Below are 16,558 nucleotides of genomic sequence, written 5' to 3' on the forward strand. Positions count from 1 at the left end.
GTGGTGCAGCAAACAATGAATTTCCTCTCAGTGTGATTCCTGTGTCGTTTCGGCTTCTTACAGGCTGCTTCAGCGGCTCGCTGACTTCCTCTCAGCTCATGTGGCTTCCTGGCATTCTGCCAGGCTGCTTCACCCCCACCGTAAAGCTTCCACTGCCCACAAGACCATTCTGCTGCCTGTCCCGTGTGAGACAGGAAGCTAGGCCCTCCTGGACAGTGACCTCACCACAGGAAGAGAGGAGGGTGTGTGCTCTGTGTGTGTATGTGCGTGAGTGTGTGTGTGGAATCGTAGTTTCTTCTGATAAGCCCTGAAGCTTTTTTGCTGCTTCAGCTGCTCCACAAACAAGAAAAAAAAAAGCTTAGGACACCATTCTTCCTTTTCGTAGAGCACTTTTTAATGTGTACATGTCCAGCATGGCTTGTTAACACACTAATCTAGAATTGAACACAACACAAATGTAAAAAAAAAGGCTTTCTAACAAAAAAAAACATCCAAAATATTCATTGGAATGTTATAAACAATGAAATAAAAACACATTTTCCTCATCATCTCATCTCAGGCAGAGATGAAACTGAAATTCTTTATTTTACAGAAAATAACAGAAACAAAGAGTCAAAAGGCGTGAAGCCAGTCTCTACTGTAGCTGCAACTAGAGGATAGAGGCAGTTTTATTAGGTCGCCTGCCCACCAGTCTTGAGTGTCCTTATGAGGCACGATGATCACTCATCTGTTGCACTCTCAAGGCTCTGAAAGTCATCTTTAAGCCTTTGTTTCTGTTCCATTTCCATGGAGAGTTAGTGGAGTGGCCATTTAAAATGAGTGGTTTCCAAGTGGATGGGCTCAGTGAGCAAGCTGAGGGGCATTCTGGGAAAACAGGAGAATCTGGGCAAACCGCAGTCCTCTGGGGCCCAACTAATCTAGACTACAAAAGCTGACTTAAGTGAAAAGTGAGGCAGTATGTTCTTCGGATTCTTTGCTGTCTGTCCGTCTTCAGCGGAGGTGTGGCGACAAAGACAGAACTGCACGGAGAAACAGGCTGATGACCAGTCAATGTACTGGACACCAGTGCTACCTGGTCACACCGACAACAAACAACACTCTTTGGAGTGGAAGTTACTACTGATGGAGGAAGAGTCAGAGTTGTTTACCTTCAGTGTCAGTGAAATGTTTAGAAATAAAACGGGAGGAAGCATAAAAGGCAAATGAAGACGATCAAAAAGAAACGTTTTGACTTGTTGAGATGTGTGTGCACTTCATTCAGGCCGCTGCGTAAAGTCAGACTGACAGGAAAGCTGGACGAACTGAAGTGACGTGGCTGCGTTTGAGCTGATTGATGTTTGAACCGCTCTAAATTGCGGAACATGCTGGATTCAGAAATCTTAATGTTGTGTTGAGGCATCATGTGGCTCAGGGACAGAGCTGTTCTGGACTGGACTCCTGACCCATGTACTGCATGTCGTCCTCTTATCTCGTCATCCTTCCTCCTGCTGAGCTTCTAGTAAATGAGAGCCACATGAACCAAAGGAAATGTTGGCATCTTTTGGACATTTCAGGGTCTAGAGTTGCTAAGAAACACACAGAAGCTGCTACTATTGCAATGCTAACAAAACTAAAGGTGTGTTTTGACAACTAGACGTGGAACTCTTAAGTATCCAGACCATTTTTATGCCATCAGAGGAGACGTCATGATGAGGTGTTGGCTCAACAAGCCCCTTATACTTGGAAGTGGCTACATATACATGCATCGTTTTTGGGACCCCCCAAAAAAACCAGTAACATAAATGATAAATGCGAATTTTTTATTAAAATTGAAGTTTGCCAAAAACGGCAGACCACAGCTTAGCGAAAGCTGGATATCAGGGACAGATCTCTGATTGGTCCGCCTCTAATTGCTGCCTTCTAAATAACGGCGGACTGGAATCGGAGGCGTCAGGCTTTCTGTGCTGAAAGCTGGGCTGTCGGGGCTGAGCCAGGAACGCTCAGCATGCCGTGTTTACACAGAGACATCCTGAGACACATGAAAGCTCAGCTTGTCCGAACCTTCCCCACGCTGGCATCTGAGACCCTCAGAGTGTACCGCCTGCTTCCTGGTCCAGGCCTTAAAGAAAGCAACAGAGCTGACAGGTAGAGCGTTTGTTTAAGCAAATTCCGTCACAGCTGATCTAGAAACAGGCCGGACCGCTTTCCTAAAGGGAAGGTGGGCTGAGATTGGGTTGAGAGAGACAATAATGTTTTTGTGCGAGTATGCATCCAAGGAGAAGGAGAGAAAAATGGTGGGAGGGAAGAGTAAGAGAAAGAGAGAGGAAGAGAGCAGGCCATTGTTGTTGTGATGATTCCCCCGGGCTTCCAGGGCCGGGCATGCAGAGGGGGTGGAAGATTTACTATCAAAAAATAGAGCTCACTGATGGAGAGTAGGGCTGATTAACTGAACACTTCAACAAGCGCATCAATCACCTCTGACAAGAGTTCTTTCAATACTTCTTTCGCGCTTGGTGTCCAGAGACAACGAGCGGGACGGAACAACGAGAAGCTGCTGAAACCGGCAGAGCGCGGCGATCTCTGAGGCGCAGCGGCTCGTTCAGCTTTCCGCTAGCTCTCCGCTCTTTAAAGTGGTTGTTTGGAGGTCACAGGAAAGGCAGATTGATGAACTCTATCTGCTACTTAGTGTCTAATGCGGTGAGTGTGCACTTTCTGAGCCTGTCCAGACACTGGGATGTCTGAGTACTCGCAGATGTCCCAGCTGGACCAATGGGAGCGGAGGACAGGAGAGGACGGTGCTTTTAGCGCTGATTAGCTGCGTCCGCCAACCACTCCCTCTGACAACTTACTAATGATGAGGGGGGTGAGAGATGGACACAGGACACCGTTTCAAAGCAACCAGGATTGACTTGCCTTAGATCAATCTCCAGGTTCTTGTCAGGCTGAATGTCCCGTTAACTGTTTAGGTGTCCCACCAACACAAGCCTTCACCTTAACCCTGCAGTGGGCCTCGGGGTCAACAGCCAGACTCAAGGCTATTCCTTCCTCTTCAACCTTTGCACATTTTGTTGTGCTGCAACCACAAACGTCTACATATTTTTACGATAATTTACTGCTATATGATTTAAAACTTAGGTTAAATTTATTTTTGTTGTTGTTGATATGCAAACATTTTAGTCCTTAGAGATTCCCATTTGGTGGAGACAAACCTCAGAAGACCTGAAGCTGTAAATGCAGCAGCAAAAAATGTGGTTCCACCGTGCATCGACATCAGGAGCATGACGCGCTTTCCAGATATCACATCAAATACCAAAAGGACACTGACGTTTGTGATTGGAGTGTGACAAAATGTGAAAAAGTGCAAACAGTATACAGGAAGTGGCTTTACTTAAGCAGCGAGTGAGAGACTTCTAGAATAAGTCTCTTACTGACTGTGAGTTTCCAGGACACTGGTAGAATTGCAGACAAATCTGCCTCCCATGGCCCCTTCTTCTTCTTTTTCTCCTCTTCCGTCCAGCCCTCGTTATTCCTGAGATCTATGCTTTGTAGCCTCAGGGAGGCAAAGTCAACGTCCTTCCCCTCCTGCCCCCTCCCCCCTCCTTTGTTTCAGCTGTAGGATAGTCAGACACTCCCTAGTTACATCTGAGCAACCTGACAAAGCTCCACCCATCACTCCCCATGCTCCTTCCTTATAGATAAGCCTTTTTTCCTTTGCGGTCAAGCTTGACCCAACCGTTTGACTCACCTTTAGATGCTAAATCAGAGTAATGATAAACAATTTCTTTCAGAGGATCTCCACTCAGATTTACCGCTAAACCACAATGTGACAGTGGAGATACTAACACCAAACAGTAAGCTCATTTCACAACCTAAATTAGTCATTTTTTAGTAAGTCAGTTTTCATGTCAAGAGACAAAACAAACCGTAACATATGGAAGGTTTTTTTGGTTAGAAGTCTTTCTTTCAAAGTGTGAATAAAGCTTCACTTTATCTAAAAATCTAATTAGACTACAACTGCGCTGAGTCAAAATAAGCAATTCCACACTTGCTGATCATGTTTAATTTGCCCTGCAGGGCTGATCCAATGACTTTTACAAAGACTTCATCCTTTGTTCTTGCAAGATGAAAAAGGAGCAAGGAGCTTTCCGATACGGGGGAACTTAAGGGTTTAAGGGAAAGGTCCAGGGGTTAACGGCATTTTGTGCACACCTGCTGTTTTTCATGAGGAGGATTAGCCTGCGCTCACATGAGCCCACCCTGGTGTGTCCAGATACCCCACTGTTCTGACACCGAGATCGCAGGTCATCATTGTTGATTTGTGCTCGACAGACAGGCTGTTTGGGAGTGTGTGGAACATTAGCTGGGCCCTGCTACGATTTAAGGTTAAGGTTCTCTCAGATAATGAATACTCCCCCTCGTGTACAGCACAAAGGAAATTCCTGATTGTTGACAGAGAAGAGGCAGATTGAGGATAAGCCTGTCCTGAATGTAAAGGGAACAGGTTCTGCTTTGACGTTTACCCTGAAGGACAGAGAAGTCTTTACATTTGTTCCCATATATGGGAAGAAGTATGGTCCAGCCAGCTGGGAAGCAGCTAAAGCAGGAATGCTAAGCTTTGCTTGATAATGCTCAATGTTTACTGCAACCTGAATCTTATTTTAAGTCATGATTTCTAGATTATGAGATTGTAAATCTGTAATTTATTCATCACTATTGTGAAAAGGAGATGAATGCCAGTGCTTTTCAAAACGACCATATAAATATTAGAGTTTTAGCCTGATTAGCATGTCTGTTTCGTGCTTTTGAGATCTGTCACAAATAAAATTAGGCACTACCCTAACATGGCCTGTGGAGGTTAGGAGAACTACTGGCACAGTGAAGCTTTTCTGATTTGCTTTGGGGAACTAATGAGATCCGAAGCTAAAACAAGCTAACAGACGTTAGCACACAACAAGTGGACGTGTTTTGCTCACTGTTTGTTTTTGATTTTTTTACAGCTATGACCATATAAAGAAGAATCCTCCTAGTCGGAAGCTAAAGACGTTAAACTTTGCTTGAATTGTGTTTGGTTTATGAGGAGATATAGCAGAAACTACAATGGCTGGTAGTCTTTGTTTCTATTTTTTTCAAATCTAACAGACGAACAGCACTAATATATCTGTTTTCTTTGATGCTGTTCACCATTTCCTGCCAGTCGTGACCTTTACAGTGTAATGCAGCCCACAGCTCCTCCATTGTGGTTTCCAGAGCACAGACAGAACTAGGCCACTCGTCAATTCAACACCAAAACGAGAGGTTTCAAGAAGTCTTAATTTGGAGCCATGTTTCCTGATGAAGAATCTCAAAGATGTCTGATTTCTAAAATATGTGTCAGCATGAACATGGTGGATTCTGGAGAAAAAAAGAGGAAATCCAAGGAGCAGCCAAAGTGTCCACCTGGTTCTTTCAACAACCCCAGATGAGCAGATCCAAACTTTTTTTTTGGAGGGGGGGACTAAAGTGATCTATCGTGTAAGAAAAATCCAAAACCACCCTGGAAAACACCTGTCCTGTAACTGCCTGACTCAGAGGGTTGGAGCCTCACATGAGATACAAAAATTTCCCAGATTTCAGCTGAAACTGTGTTAACCATTTCCAGTTAAACCCAGCAGCATGTTTTTGATACACTACACTGCAGACAAGCATCTAAATGTGACGACAGAATTGATTATCAACCAAGCTTCAAACCCAAGTGCTCTGTCTACACGTTTGCTTACCCTTTGTGAGATGACATAAGCAGATGTTACGATATCTTCAAACAGAAAGCCCTGTTGAGATTCAGGGGAAGGAGGAGGGCCTTGCAGAGGAGACAGAGAGCAGAACAGCTTTCCTGGTTATGAACTAATAATAACAACATGAAGTCTCACACAGAAGGAACCAAAACAAAACATGGAAAAAAAAATGTGCAAAGTTCTGTCATAAATAGACTACAGTCAGCACACTGTAGAGCACCATGGGCGAAGGGAGGTGGTTAAGGTGGTGTATCAGTGTCTCTAAATGTAAGACATAATTTACGTTGGCTTGTAGTTTTTATCAGTACTGGATCAGCATGGATCTACCGCCACATTTACTAAGAGCTGCAGGAACCACTGAGCACAGATGGATCACCAGAAAGAGGTCTGGGTGAGAGGAGGGGAGGTATGTAAAGTTCAGAGCCTCCTCAAGCCAAGGGTCAGACCCAGTCCTGAAGGGAGCGCTTGCAGTGCACCAGCAGCCGCGGCGTCCCTTTGCTCTGCAGCGTGTTGATTATGGCGTAGATCAATCCTAGGATGCACATCACCAGGACCAAAGGGATGGTCACCATCAAAATGTTCATGGTTCGTTCCTCGCTGTCATCCACCTTCAGCACCACGTCTACCTCATTGGTGTCTTCTTCCCGACCCTCAATGTAGTCTTCGTCCTTGTCCTTGTCTGAGCCTTTGCCCTTGTCAGAGTCTGTGCCTTCGCGGTCTGTCCCATCCCGTCCTTTGCCCTTGTCCGCATCACGGCCCGCGTCTGGGTTGAACGGTGGACGGTTTAGGTCTGGGTATTTGCGTCCGGAGTCGGTGTCTCTGTCGGGATCCAGGTCCACACTGCAGCCCATGAAGTCTCTCAGGATGGACTTGGGATAGCCTGGTTCACTCTTCATACGCTGGTTATCAAACTTCCAGTACTTGGAGCCCTTATAGAAGAAGGTGTATGCTGGAACATGCAAAAACATCAGAATGTGTCACCATAAAAAGCAAGACATGTTTATCTTTTTCACTTTCAACAGAAACACTGGCGATATTAACTAACGGTCGCTCAAGAATTGACCACACCCCGATTCTTTGTTTCAGGCAAGTCTCAGTCTGCTACAGGCACTTCCACTCATACACACAAACACACACACAGAGTAAATCCTCTCATTCTGTCTCAGCTCACCCCCATCATCACTAAGGAAGGCCCCCTTGGGAGAAGAAGGCACTGAAGAGTCCCAGACATCGATTGACTTTGGGTAGCCCCTGTCAGCAGACTGTGACGTCTCATCAAAGCGCCAGTACCTGAACACAATGGCAGAAAGAAGGTTTTGCTTCTGGTTGTCAACTGTCTACACAAGGCTTGATACTTGATACTCCTGCCATGTTCGTATTTAAACAGCTCATAGTGAACTGAAAACCTCTCTAAATCAGCTCAGGTACATTTAGCTCAAACTGCACATTTTGGCACTAAAAGAAGATTCAGGACATTATACCACAATGAGGTGGATACGTTGTCTATGCATTATTGATGGTGACACATTTAATCTAAATGCATCACTGACAGACTGAAGGCTACTTTACCTGTCTCCTTGAAAGAAGTAAGTGTAGCCAGATGGTTCCCACCAGATTGCGGTGTCTATCCGGTCGTAGGGAATATCTCGACCATAATCAACCAGATCGAGAGGGTAGCCCGGTTCCAGGTTTGCCTCCCTGAAGAGCCAAAATCTGTTTCCTGATGAAGACAAGGGGAGAAAGGAGAAGAAATCAGGTTAGTTTTCCTTCACAGGCAAATATAACCTACATAACCTCAGGTACTTTGACATATAAGGAAAACTTAAGATGTGAGCTTTTTTGTACTGGGACAGGCTCAGAAACACATAAGTTCATCCATGCATTTCTGGTAATTCAAGTCAAGAACAGTCACAGAAGCCCAGCCCTTATTTATGCAAGTGTCATGGAGCAGTGGTTTCCGGTGAGTGAAACGCAGGCTGGACCCAGGATGTAGCGGTCAATGATGAATTTTAATGTTAAAGAACTCTCACAAGGAACAACAGGGAAACAACACGAGGAAACTGGTAGCACGGAGAAGGTGACATCAATCGACAAGGAATAGACATTCAGTTGACAATCAGTAGACAAGGACCCGACGAAGAACACAGACAACAGGGGAGACTAAATACACACGGGGCAATCACGGGAACGAGACACACCTGGGAGACAATCAACGGGGAAAGACGCAGAGACAGGACTAACAGGGAACAGAATCACACAGAAACTAGAAAATAAACACATAGAAACACGGATCATGACAGTACCCCCTCCTCAAGGGGCGACTACCAGGCGCCCAACAAGAAAAAGTCCAACAAACAAAAAACAACCCAACAGGGTGGGCGGAGGGGCGACGGCAGGAGGGCCAGAGTCCAGAAAACAAAACCAGATCCCAACAGGGTGGGCGGAGGGGCGACGGTAGGAGGGCCAGAGTCCAGAAAACAAAAAAAAAAAAAAAAACAGATCCAAACAGGAATCCAAACACAAAAACCCTTCCGGGGGCCGTCCACGGCACAGGAGGTAGACCTCTCGTGGGAGGTCCGGCGGGCGGCGACGCAGGAGGTGGAGCTTGAGCCGCGGTGGGCGGCGACGCAGGAGGCGGAGCCTGAGCCGCGGTGGGCGGCGACGCAGGAGGCGGAGCTTGAGCCGCGGTGGGCGGCGACGCTGGAGGCGGAGCTTGAGCCGCGGTGGGCGGCGACGCTGGAGGCGGAGCTTGAGCCGCGGTGGGCGGCGACGCTGGAGGCGGAGCTTGTGCCGCGGTGTGCCGGTCGGAGCGCCGGCTGCTGCAGGCGCTGGAGACTGGGGTTCGGGCGGAGCAGAGGCCGTGGGCTCGGGCGGAGCAGAGGCCGTGGGCTCGGGCGGAGCAGAGGCCGTGGGCTCGGGCGGAGCAGAGGCCGTGGGCTCGGGTGGAGCAGAGGCCGGGGAACCGGCAGGGCGGCCGGCTGGAGTCTCGGGAGGAGCACCGGGGAGCTGCGCACCGGCAGCGGACTCGGGGAGCTCTGGCGGAGCGCCGGCTGCTGCGGGCGCTGGGAGCTCTGGCGGAGCGCCGGCGGCTGCGGGCGCTGGGAGCTCTGGCGGAGCGCCGGCTGCTGCGGGCGCTGGGAGCTCTGGCGGAGAGCCGGCTGCTGCGGGCGCTGGAGACTGGGGCTCGGGCGGAGCAGAGGCCGGGGGACCGGCAGGACGGCCGGCTGCTGCGGGAGCTGGGAGCTCTGGCGGAGCGCCGGCTGCTGCGTGCGCTGGGAGCTCGGGCGGAGCGCCGGCTGCTGCAGGAGCTGGGGACTCTGGAAGGACACTAGGGGACTCTGGAGGGACACTAGGGGACTCTGGAGGGACACTAGGGGACTCTGGAGGGACACTAGGGGACTCTGGAGGGACACTAGGGGACTCTGGAGGGACACTAGGGGACTCTGGAGGGACACTAGGGGACTCTGGAGGGACACTAGGGGACTCTGGAGGGACACTAGGAAGCTCTGGGGGGACACTAGGAAGCTCTGGGAGAACACTAAGAGGCTCTGGGGGGACACTAGGAAGCTCTGGGGGGACACTAGGAAGCTCTGGGGGGACACTAGGAAGCTCTGGGGGGACGCTAGGAGACTCTGGGGGGACACTAGGAGACTCTGGGGGGACACTAGGAAGCTTGGGGAGCTGCACGCCGGCCGCGGGTGCAGGCAACTCGGGTGGTCGAGGGCGGCGGCGACGTCGATGCCCCGGGGCCGGGACCTCCGGCGGCTCAGAGCGATGGTGACGCCGTGGCCCGACACCTGGTGGGCAGATCGCCATACGAGTCCCCCACCAGGGATTCGTCCGGTCGTCTAGGTTCCCCGGGACCGGGACCTCCGGCGGCTGCGCGCCGGCAGCGGGAAACTCCGTGGGAGGCTCGGACGCCGCGACAGCAGCGGACTCGGGAGGCTCGGGGACCACGACAGCGGCAACGGCAGGAGACGGACATGCAGAGGTGGTAGGATTGGCGGGGCGGAAGCGTGGAGTATCCGGTTTAGGAGGCAGAGGGTCGCCAGCCATGATGGCCATAGCTGTCTGGCGTTCCCACTCTGCCTCCAAGAGAAGCTCCTCCAACCCCGGAACCGGCAGCCGCGGAGCCCAGTACTCCAACTGGAGTACCAGTCTCGTGGCGAAGCCAAGCCGACGCAGGGCGGAGTACGGCTTAGCCAGGGCCTCCATATAACCTCTAATGGAGTCCTCGAGGTAAGCCCGTTCCTCTTCCGTCGGGTACATCCTGTAGCGTTTCTCACCGGTCTTGGTCGGGTCCTTCTGTCATGAGGCGGTGGTTTCCGGTGAGGGAAGAACGCAGGCTGGACCCAGGATGTAGCGGTCAATGATGAATTTTAATGTTAAAGAACTCTCACAAGGAACAACAGGGAAACAACACGAGGAAACTGGTAGCACGGAGAAGGTGACATCAATCGACAAGGAATAGACATTCAGTAGACAATCAGTAGACAAGGACCCGACGAAGAACACAGACAACAGGGGAGACTAAATACACACGGGGCAATCACGGGAACGAGACACACCTGGGAGACAATCAACGGGGAAAGACGCAGAGACAGGACTAACAGGGAACAGAATCACACAGAAACTAGAAAATAAACACATAGAAACACGGATCATGACAGCAAGAACAAATGATGTGTTGTTAAGTAATCAGAAAACACATCAACAGCAAGTATGGCATCACTGAGTAAGAAGTTTGTGTTTGGCTAATAATTATACATTAGGAGCGGCTGGTCTTCTGTCAGACTACAGAAGACCAGCTTTATTCTCATTGAAAGAACGATTTTACTGTTTTAGCAACATTAGGTTTTAATGAGGAGGTGCTCAGTTTAAGGATTATGTTCTTTTGTTTTGCCTCAGTCTTCTTTACCCATCTGTCAGAGCTAACCACTCTAATATTTATTATGTAACCCCTGGAAGCATCAGACGTTTCCAGGGGTTGTTTTGGTACAATTCAGATCTAAATGTAATCGATTCTAGAAAAATTAATTATTCAAAGATACTCATTTACATTACAATCCATATAAAATGACCCGTTCTCATTTACCCAAATTAAGCAACTTCTTTCTGCAGCAGCCTCTTGCGAGTTCATTCGGAAAATACAAATGCAACGTTTTTTAGTCGTCAAAATTAGACTTAAAGGAAAAAAGATGAAATCCGTAACGCTACAAGCTAACACTACAAGTGACCCTGACGCTTGAAAGCCACTTATAAAGGTCAGTGTTAACACTTACATGAAGTATCTTGCCTACTGTTTAGACAAATAGCAAAGTAATTGTGTATTTTTCTAAAAGAAGGCTGAATTTTTTGGTTTTGCGCTAATTAGAGAGGTTAAAGGATTGCCTCAATGTGCCTATAAAAATTCCTGCCATGGTATTGAAAATAGTATTTAATATTTAGTGTGAAATTTGAGTATCGTTAAGTTTAACTTATTTCTTTATTTTTGAACATCCCTCTACAATCCCAGTAGGTTTTGTCTTGGCAAGCTGACTAATGTACAAATATATCAGGAGCTTGTCATTTTGGCCCTCTGCCATTTCATAACACTTTTTTGAGTACAAGATAGAGCTGTCTGCTATGGGACATTTTGCACCCTCACTGTGTCAATTTCCACAAGTTAGAGGACATTTCAACTGACGCTTCAAAGTCATTGTCATTGTCTACTGTACAGAAATATGGTCACTTCCTGTCAGTAAGGCAAGATCCACTAGCAGGAAGTTGCTTAGAGCTATTTTGATCAGGGGAAGTTATCTGTCATAGTCTATGAGAGAACTGATTTCTGATATGAAAGTATGAAAGAATGAAATAGTAGAGTGTGGGTATAAAATGGGGGAACAAATTGGGTACCTTTGCTGCAATTACAATGAGAAATTATACAGTTCAGTTGGGCATCAAGAGGAAAATGAATGAGTCTGTAATCCATAAAGTTGAAAAACAGTCAGTGAAACTCAGACTGACAGTTGACATTACTGACGATTCATTTTATTGGTGACTAATGTACAAATGTTCTCAAATGCAGCAAAATGCCTGCTAACCGAGTCACTGCAAGATGTAGAGCAGTAATTGGCATTTACATCATTCTTGGCTCATTTCACATAAACACAAGCACAAGAGAAAAACTGACTGCAGTGACTGCAAAGAAAAGGAACACTGACTGATCGGATAGGCGTATTTTTTTGTTTTTTTTCTTTCTAGGAATATATGTCCCTTCTTCGTATTGAGCTGTGAGGTCTGACGTTCTGCCCAGCGCCTTTTCTCCTTGTCTAGCCCTTCCTTCACTAATGGCTGGTAGCCAAGTGTCACGCCGAGAGGCTCGCCAATGACATCATTCTCCTCATTATCAACAGCTGCCCCCAAAGCATGCAGTCCTTCAGAGTGAGGCAGAGCTAAAGGCAAAACGCTTCCTTTTTCATTCAGCAACTTCCATTGAGAGATATAAAATGTTATCTGCTCTCTGAGACTGACAGTATAAAATAACAGGCAGTACAGAGAAAGATTTATGCATTTATGCATTACATACTGTAATTCTCTTAGAGGGAAACCAGAAGGTTCATAAGCTTTTCAAAGAAGGTCAGTGACAGATGTGTAGTTTAGAATACGGAGAGCAGGTCACATTTTTGATAACGACTGCCGTTAAAATTAAATGGATTGTACATTTTCAACAAATCTAAATATTACATTGTGGAAGTTTGTGTTAGTGTACAATTATTACTGTTAGTTAGCTTAGCGTTGGGGTCTAATTTGACTTTGACTTTAATTCAGGTGTTTTGGAAGAGGAATGCATCTAAAAGTTGGGAGTATAAATTAGGCCTAGGACTTTAATGTGTTAATTTTGATTGATTAATTGATTACACAGATTTTAATGCGTTAAAATTTTAACGCAACTATCTGGCAAATGTACTCGGAACATTTGAGTACAAAAGTTCCAAGTGGAACCTTTGTACTCTAATGTTTCTGGTAAACCTGCAAATCTGAAGCACAAGCTACAGCCGCAAATAACAGCGATGGGAGACAAAGCGGCTTCTCTTCCCCCACTAGGGGTTCCTTTTTGCTTCGATAAAATGACCAGATGGGACGGTGGAAAAGACTATTGTTGTGTTTAAGTTGTGCTAAACGCAGTTAGGCTATCGGTGAAGATATTCAAACCTAAAATTGCATCTCAATGCTAAATATGTAGCAACAGCACCGACATCCCCAACGCTAATGCCAGTGACCACAGTCCACATTTCTACAGAAGGGTTTTTTCAAAGTTACATGAATAATCAGGGATTCCTGAAACACTGAAAATCTGAGTAGGTAGAACAACACTTTGCACCAATGTGATGGTTAGAGAACCTGCATAACAGATTCAAAACATAACATATGTTGAGCTCATCTGTCTATTTACTCAATAATTTTACAGCAAAAAGGGTTTTCGAATTGAAGATTTTCTTATTTTGTTGACATATGGTTTTCGACTAAAATCTGATTAATTAATTCACTCAAACATCTACATCAGGCCCCACCATTATTTAAAGTCGTCTTGTTTGTGAAAACTGATTTATGCATCAGAGATCCACTCATCAGGCTTTTCCCAGTTTGGGGTTTAATTGGTTGATTCCAGTTTTGTCCAATTGCTTCCCTCCTACAAACAACTGTGAGGACCTAGCAAGAAGAATGTGCTGAAAGGTCTTTGTTTTGGCGTGATACTTTTGAATCCAGAAAATGAAGGGATTACAAGATTGTTCCCATTTATGCACCAAAGCATAAGAGCATGCTGTTGATTGTAGACAGAAAAATGGTGGAAGTTCTTAGTTTTGATGGATTTTCTGATCACCACCCAGAGCCAATCAGTGACAATGTGCTGATCCTGATCTCTGACCAATTCGTTGCTGTATCTCCACTTTTTATCACATAAAAACACATTACTCCAGGGCAATAGCTGGTTACTTCCTGTTATTTCAAGCAAGGAGAAAAATAATACATAGTAAAATAGTAAAATACCTGTAAGAATAAGAACACTGTTTTTAAGCATGATTGCCCTGGGCAGCATGCTTCAGTGTGTCTTTTCAAACTTTCTGCTTACCTTTAAAGAAGACGAACCGGCCGTCGTGTCTCTCGTAAGCGGCATCGATGTCACCGGGCAGACCCCTCCAGAAGTGGCCAATGGGCATGGGGTAGTTATCCAGCACCCTGTTCCTGCGCACCCTCCAGAACCACCGACCCTGCAGGTTCAACATCGCGGGTGTGAGTCCTGGCATTACTTAGAACATGCTGGAAAAAGCAGCTTCTGTTCATCTTCACACCTTTAAAACACATCAAACCCAATGAAACTACAAATTGGTAATATAATAAAACCTGACAACACAATGTATTAAAAGGGTGCAAATAGTTCCAGACCAATATTTTTCACTGGTCACCAAGCTCATGTAGCACTGAGGTCACACACACAGCAGTGTGTTCAAACTCTGCGGTTGTTATGCCAATTAAACTGAGCGGTAAAGGATAACGAGAGCAGAACGGACAATAAAACAGCAACAGCAGAAAACTGACAGGCTAATAACAGTTTGATGGTTCCATCACAGCCCATTACTCCCCTCTCTGCTTGTTACTCTGCTGCTACATCGCATTTTTCATAAAGTGCTTTGTAATTTTCACTGTCAGGTTAACAGCACAAAACAATGAAAATCACCTCTGTCCTATTTTACACAATCATTTGGTACTACTTTGGATCTCAGACAAACGCTACTGACTCCAGTAGACCTACTGTCACCAGAAGACTGTCTGATCGTTTCTAAGTGTTGAGTCAGCAGGAGAACCTTCTTGATCTGTAAAACAGTAAAACACTCGGCGCTCGCTTCTTTCTGACAAACACACCTGGTTTCGTCCTTTATGCATGACACAGGAGGATGGATTCATCTGTTTACCAGAGACTGATAAAAATCCATCTTGAATGTCTGCCAGACTTTCAACAAATAACCAACAAATGTAATTAATACACAAAAAAAACAGCTGAATAACAAATTAAGGATTGGCTACAAAATTGTTAAAAAACTGATTTTCCCTATAAGTGAAGTAATTCTGATTATTCCAAAGAAGTGAAACTCAGTAATATTTTTTAGATTTTTGTTTTTGCTCCATGTATGAAAAGGGGCAGGACTTTTCTTTATTAGTTATTTTAATGTGCCTCAGATCACGTTCAGATCAGTCAGCTGGCTGAGATGAAACCCTGAAGCGCAGAGCTAACTCTCTGACCGTGAGCAGCACACGTCCAGGCAGCCAGATGTCAGGCCACTGTGTCTGCTGCTCTGCATCAAACACACCTACTCTCTCAAATAAGAGATGCTCACAGACTGACCTGTGTGTTGGGAGGAGCAGGCCCCCGCTCCGGAACAGACCTCTATAAATCTACGTTTCTTATGCAACTCTTGTCAAGAGACGACTCTTTTATAGCTTTATGTTTTGGTACATTTACATTTCGGCGGTTTCCTGGGATCCAGTGGAATCGCTCTTGGATATGTTGAGACGCTGATGCAGCTACTGCAGCACCTCCTCTGAAACACACCATTACTCATGTTGTGCTGCTGCTCTCAGACTATCACCAAATAAGTCCTGGACATACCAAAACAGTGTTGCTGAAATTTCTGTAAACTCCAGCCTTGAAACAAATCCCGGGGACTTCTTGCATCAGTGACTGGTGACCGGTAAGTGTTGCTGAAGCACCAGCTGATTCATAATGACAAACCACCACAAGACTGGAGTGCATAGTATCAAACAAATGTCTTGTGAGAAACATGGAAATCTAGCTGGGAGGAAAACCAGTCAAGAGTAGAAGGATGGGATTGTATTGTGAGCAGTCAGACAAAGCTAGGAGATTAGGTAATAGCTTACTCATGTCTAATGCCTTTTAAATGTTTTGTGTGGGTCCAGAGGCTAGTAAAGCAAACACCTGAACACCCCCAACTCTTCCAGCAGGGCCTGTATCTCATAAAAGAGTGCCGGCCTGTTAGTTTACAATCCACAAAGCCCTGATTGAAAGCAGACCTGTTCTTGGCTGCGCCACACGTCCTTTCTCTTAAAGGACTCCATCTCCAAGCTCTGATTTTTCTATGAGGAATGAAAACTCATGTCCGGTCGGGTGTTGGACCTGACCCTAAAGATTCGTCGAGGAATTTACCTTAAAAACGAACATCTCTCCGCGCAGCATGGCAACGGTGTCGAAGTTCCCCTCGCAGATATTGGGCCCGTAGTGGTCGGGTCTGTCGGTGGTCCTGGGGCGGGGGGGATTCTGAGGTGGTCTGGGTTCTGGGCGGCGAGCCGGCACGGTGGGCAGCGCCTGAGTGGGAACGCCGTTGGGTTGACCTTTAGAGAGTTACAGAGCGGGGTCAGCTGAGTCAGCACAATAATCAATATATTCTCTGTTTGGTTTGCTTAACTTGCTGAAACTGATTCAAAGCAGAACACTAAACAAAATTTACATATATGCCATACCATTTCTTCATATGTAAAGAAATGGTATGACTGGGCAATATGGCTGAAAAACAAATAAGCATTTCATATCATTTGATAGATAAATATTGATTAATTTTTTGTTTTAAATATCTGAAATACTGTTAAACTGGTGATCTTTCCTGTTTTATCCACCACAAATCTGGAACAAACTTCCAGAAAACTGGAAAACAGCCAAAACACTGAGTTCCTTTAAATCTAGACTAAAAACCCAACTATTTAGAATTGCTTTTGAACAATAATAATTGGAACATATCTGATGTGTACTGATG

The 16,558-nt window shown here is 46.1% G+C and overlaps 1 protein-coding gene across 1 annotated transcript in view; it reads right to left on the reverse strand.

The window, feature by feature from the left end:
• Positions 1–369: 369 nt before the first annotated feature.
• mmp15b (matrix metallopeptidase 15b) overlaps positions 370–16,558 on the reverse strand; it is a 35,828-nt gene continuing 19,639 nt past the window's right edge. The window contains exons 6-10 of the mRNA XM_008404894.3: positions 15,955–16,139; positions 13,864–14,002; positions 7,320–7,470; positions 6,922–7,040; positions 370–6,699 (exon numbers count right to left, since the gene is read on the reverse strand). Of these exons, the coding sequence (XP_008403116.1) occupies positions 6,191–6,699; positions 6,922–7,040; positions 7,320–7,470; positions 13,864–14,002; positions 15,955–16,139 (1,103 nt within the window). The 3' untranslated portion in view covers positions 370–6,190. The remainder of the gene's footprint in view (positions 6,700–6,921; positions 7,041–7,319; positions 7,471–13,863; positions 14,003–15,954; positions 16,140–16,558) is intronic.

Source organism: Poecilia reticulata, chromosome 3 (genome assembly GCF_904066995.2).
Source record: "Poecilia reticulata chromosome 3, P_reticulata-male-v2, whole genome shotgun sequence".
Taxonomy (NCBI): domain Eukaryota; kingdom Metazoa; phylum Chordata; class Actinopteri; order Cyprinodontiformes; family Poeciliidae; genus Poecilia; species Poecilia reticulata.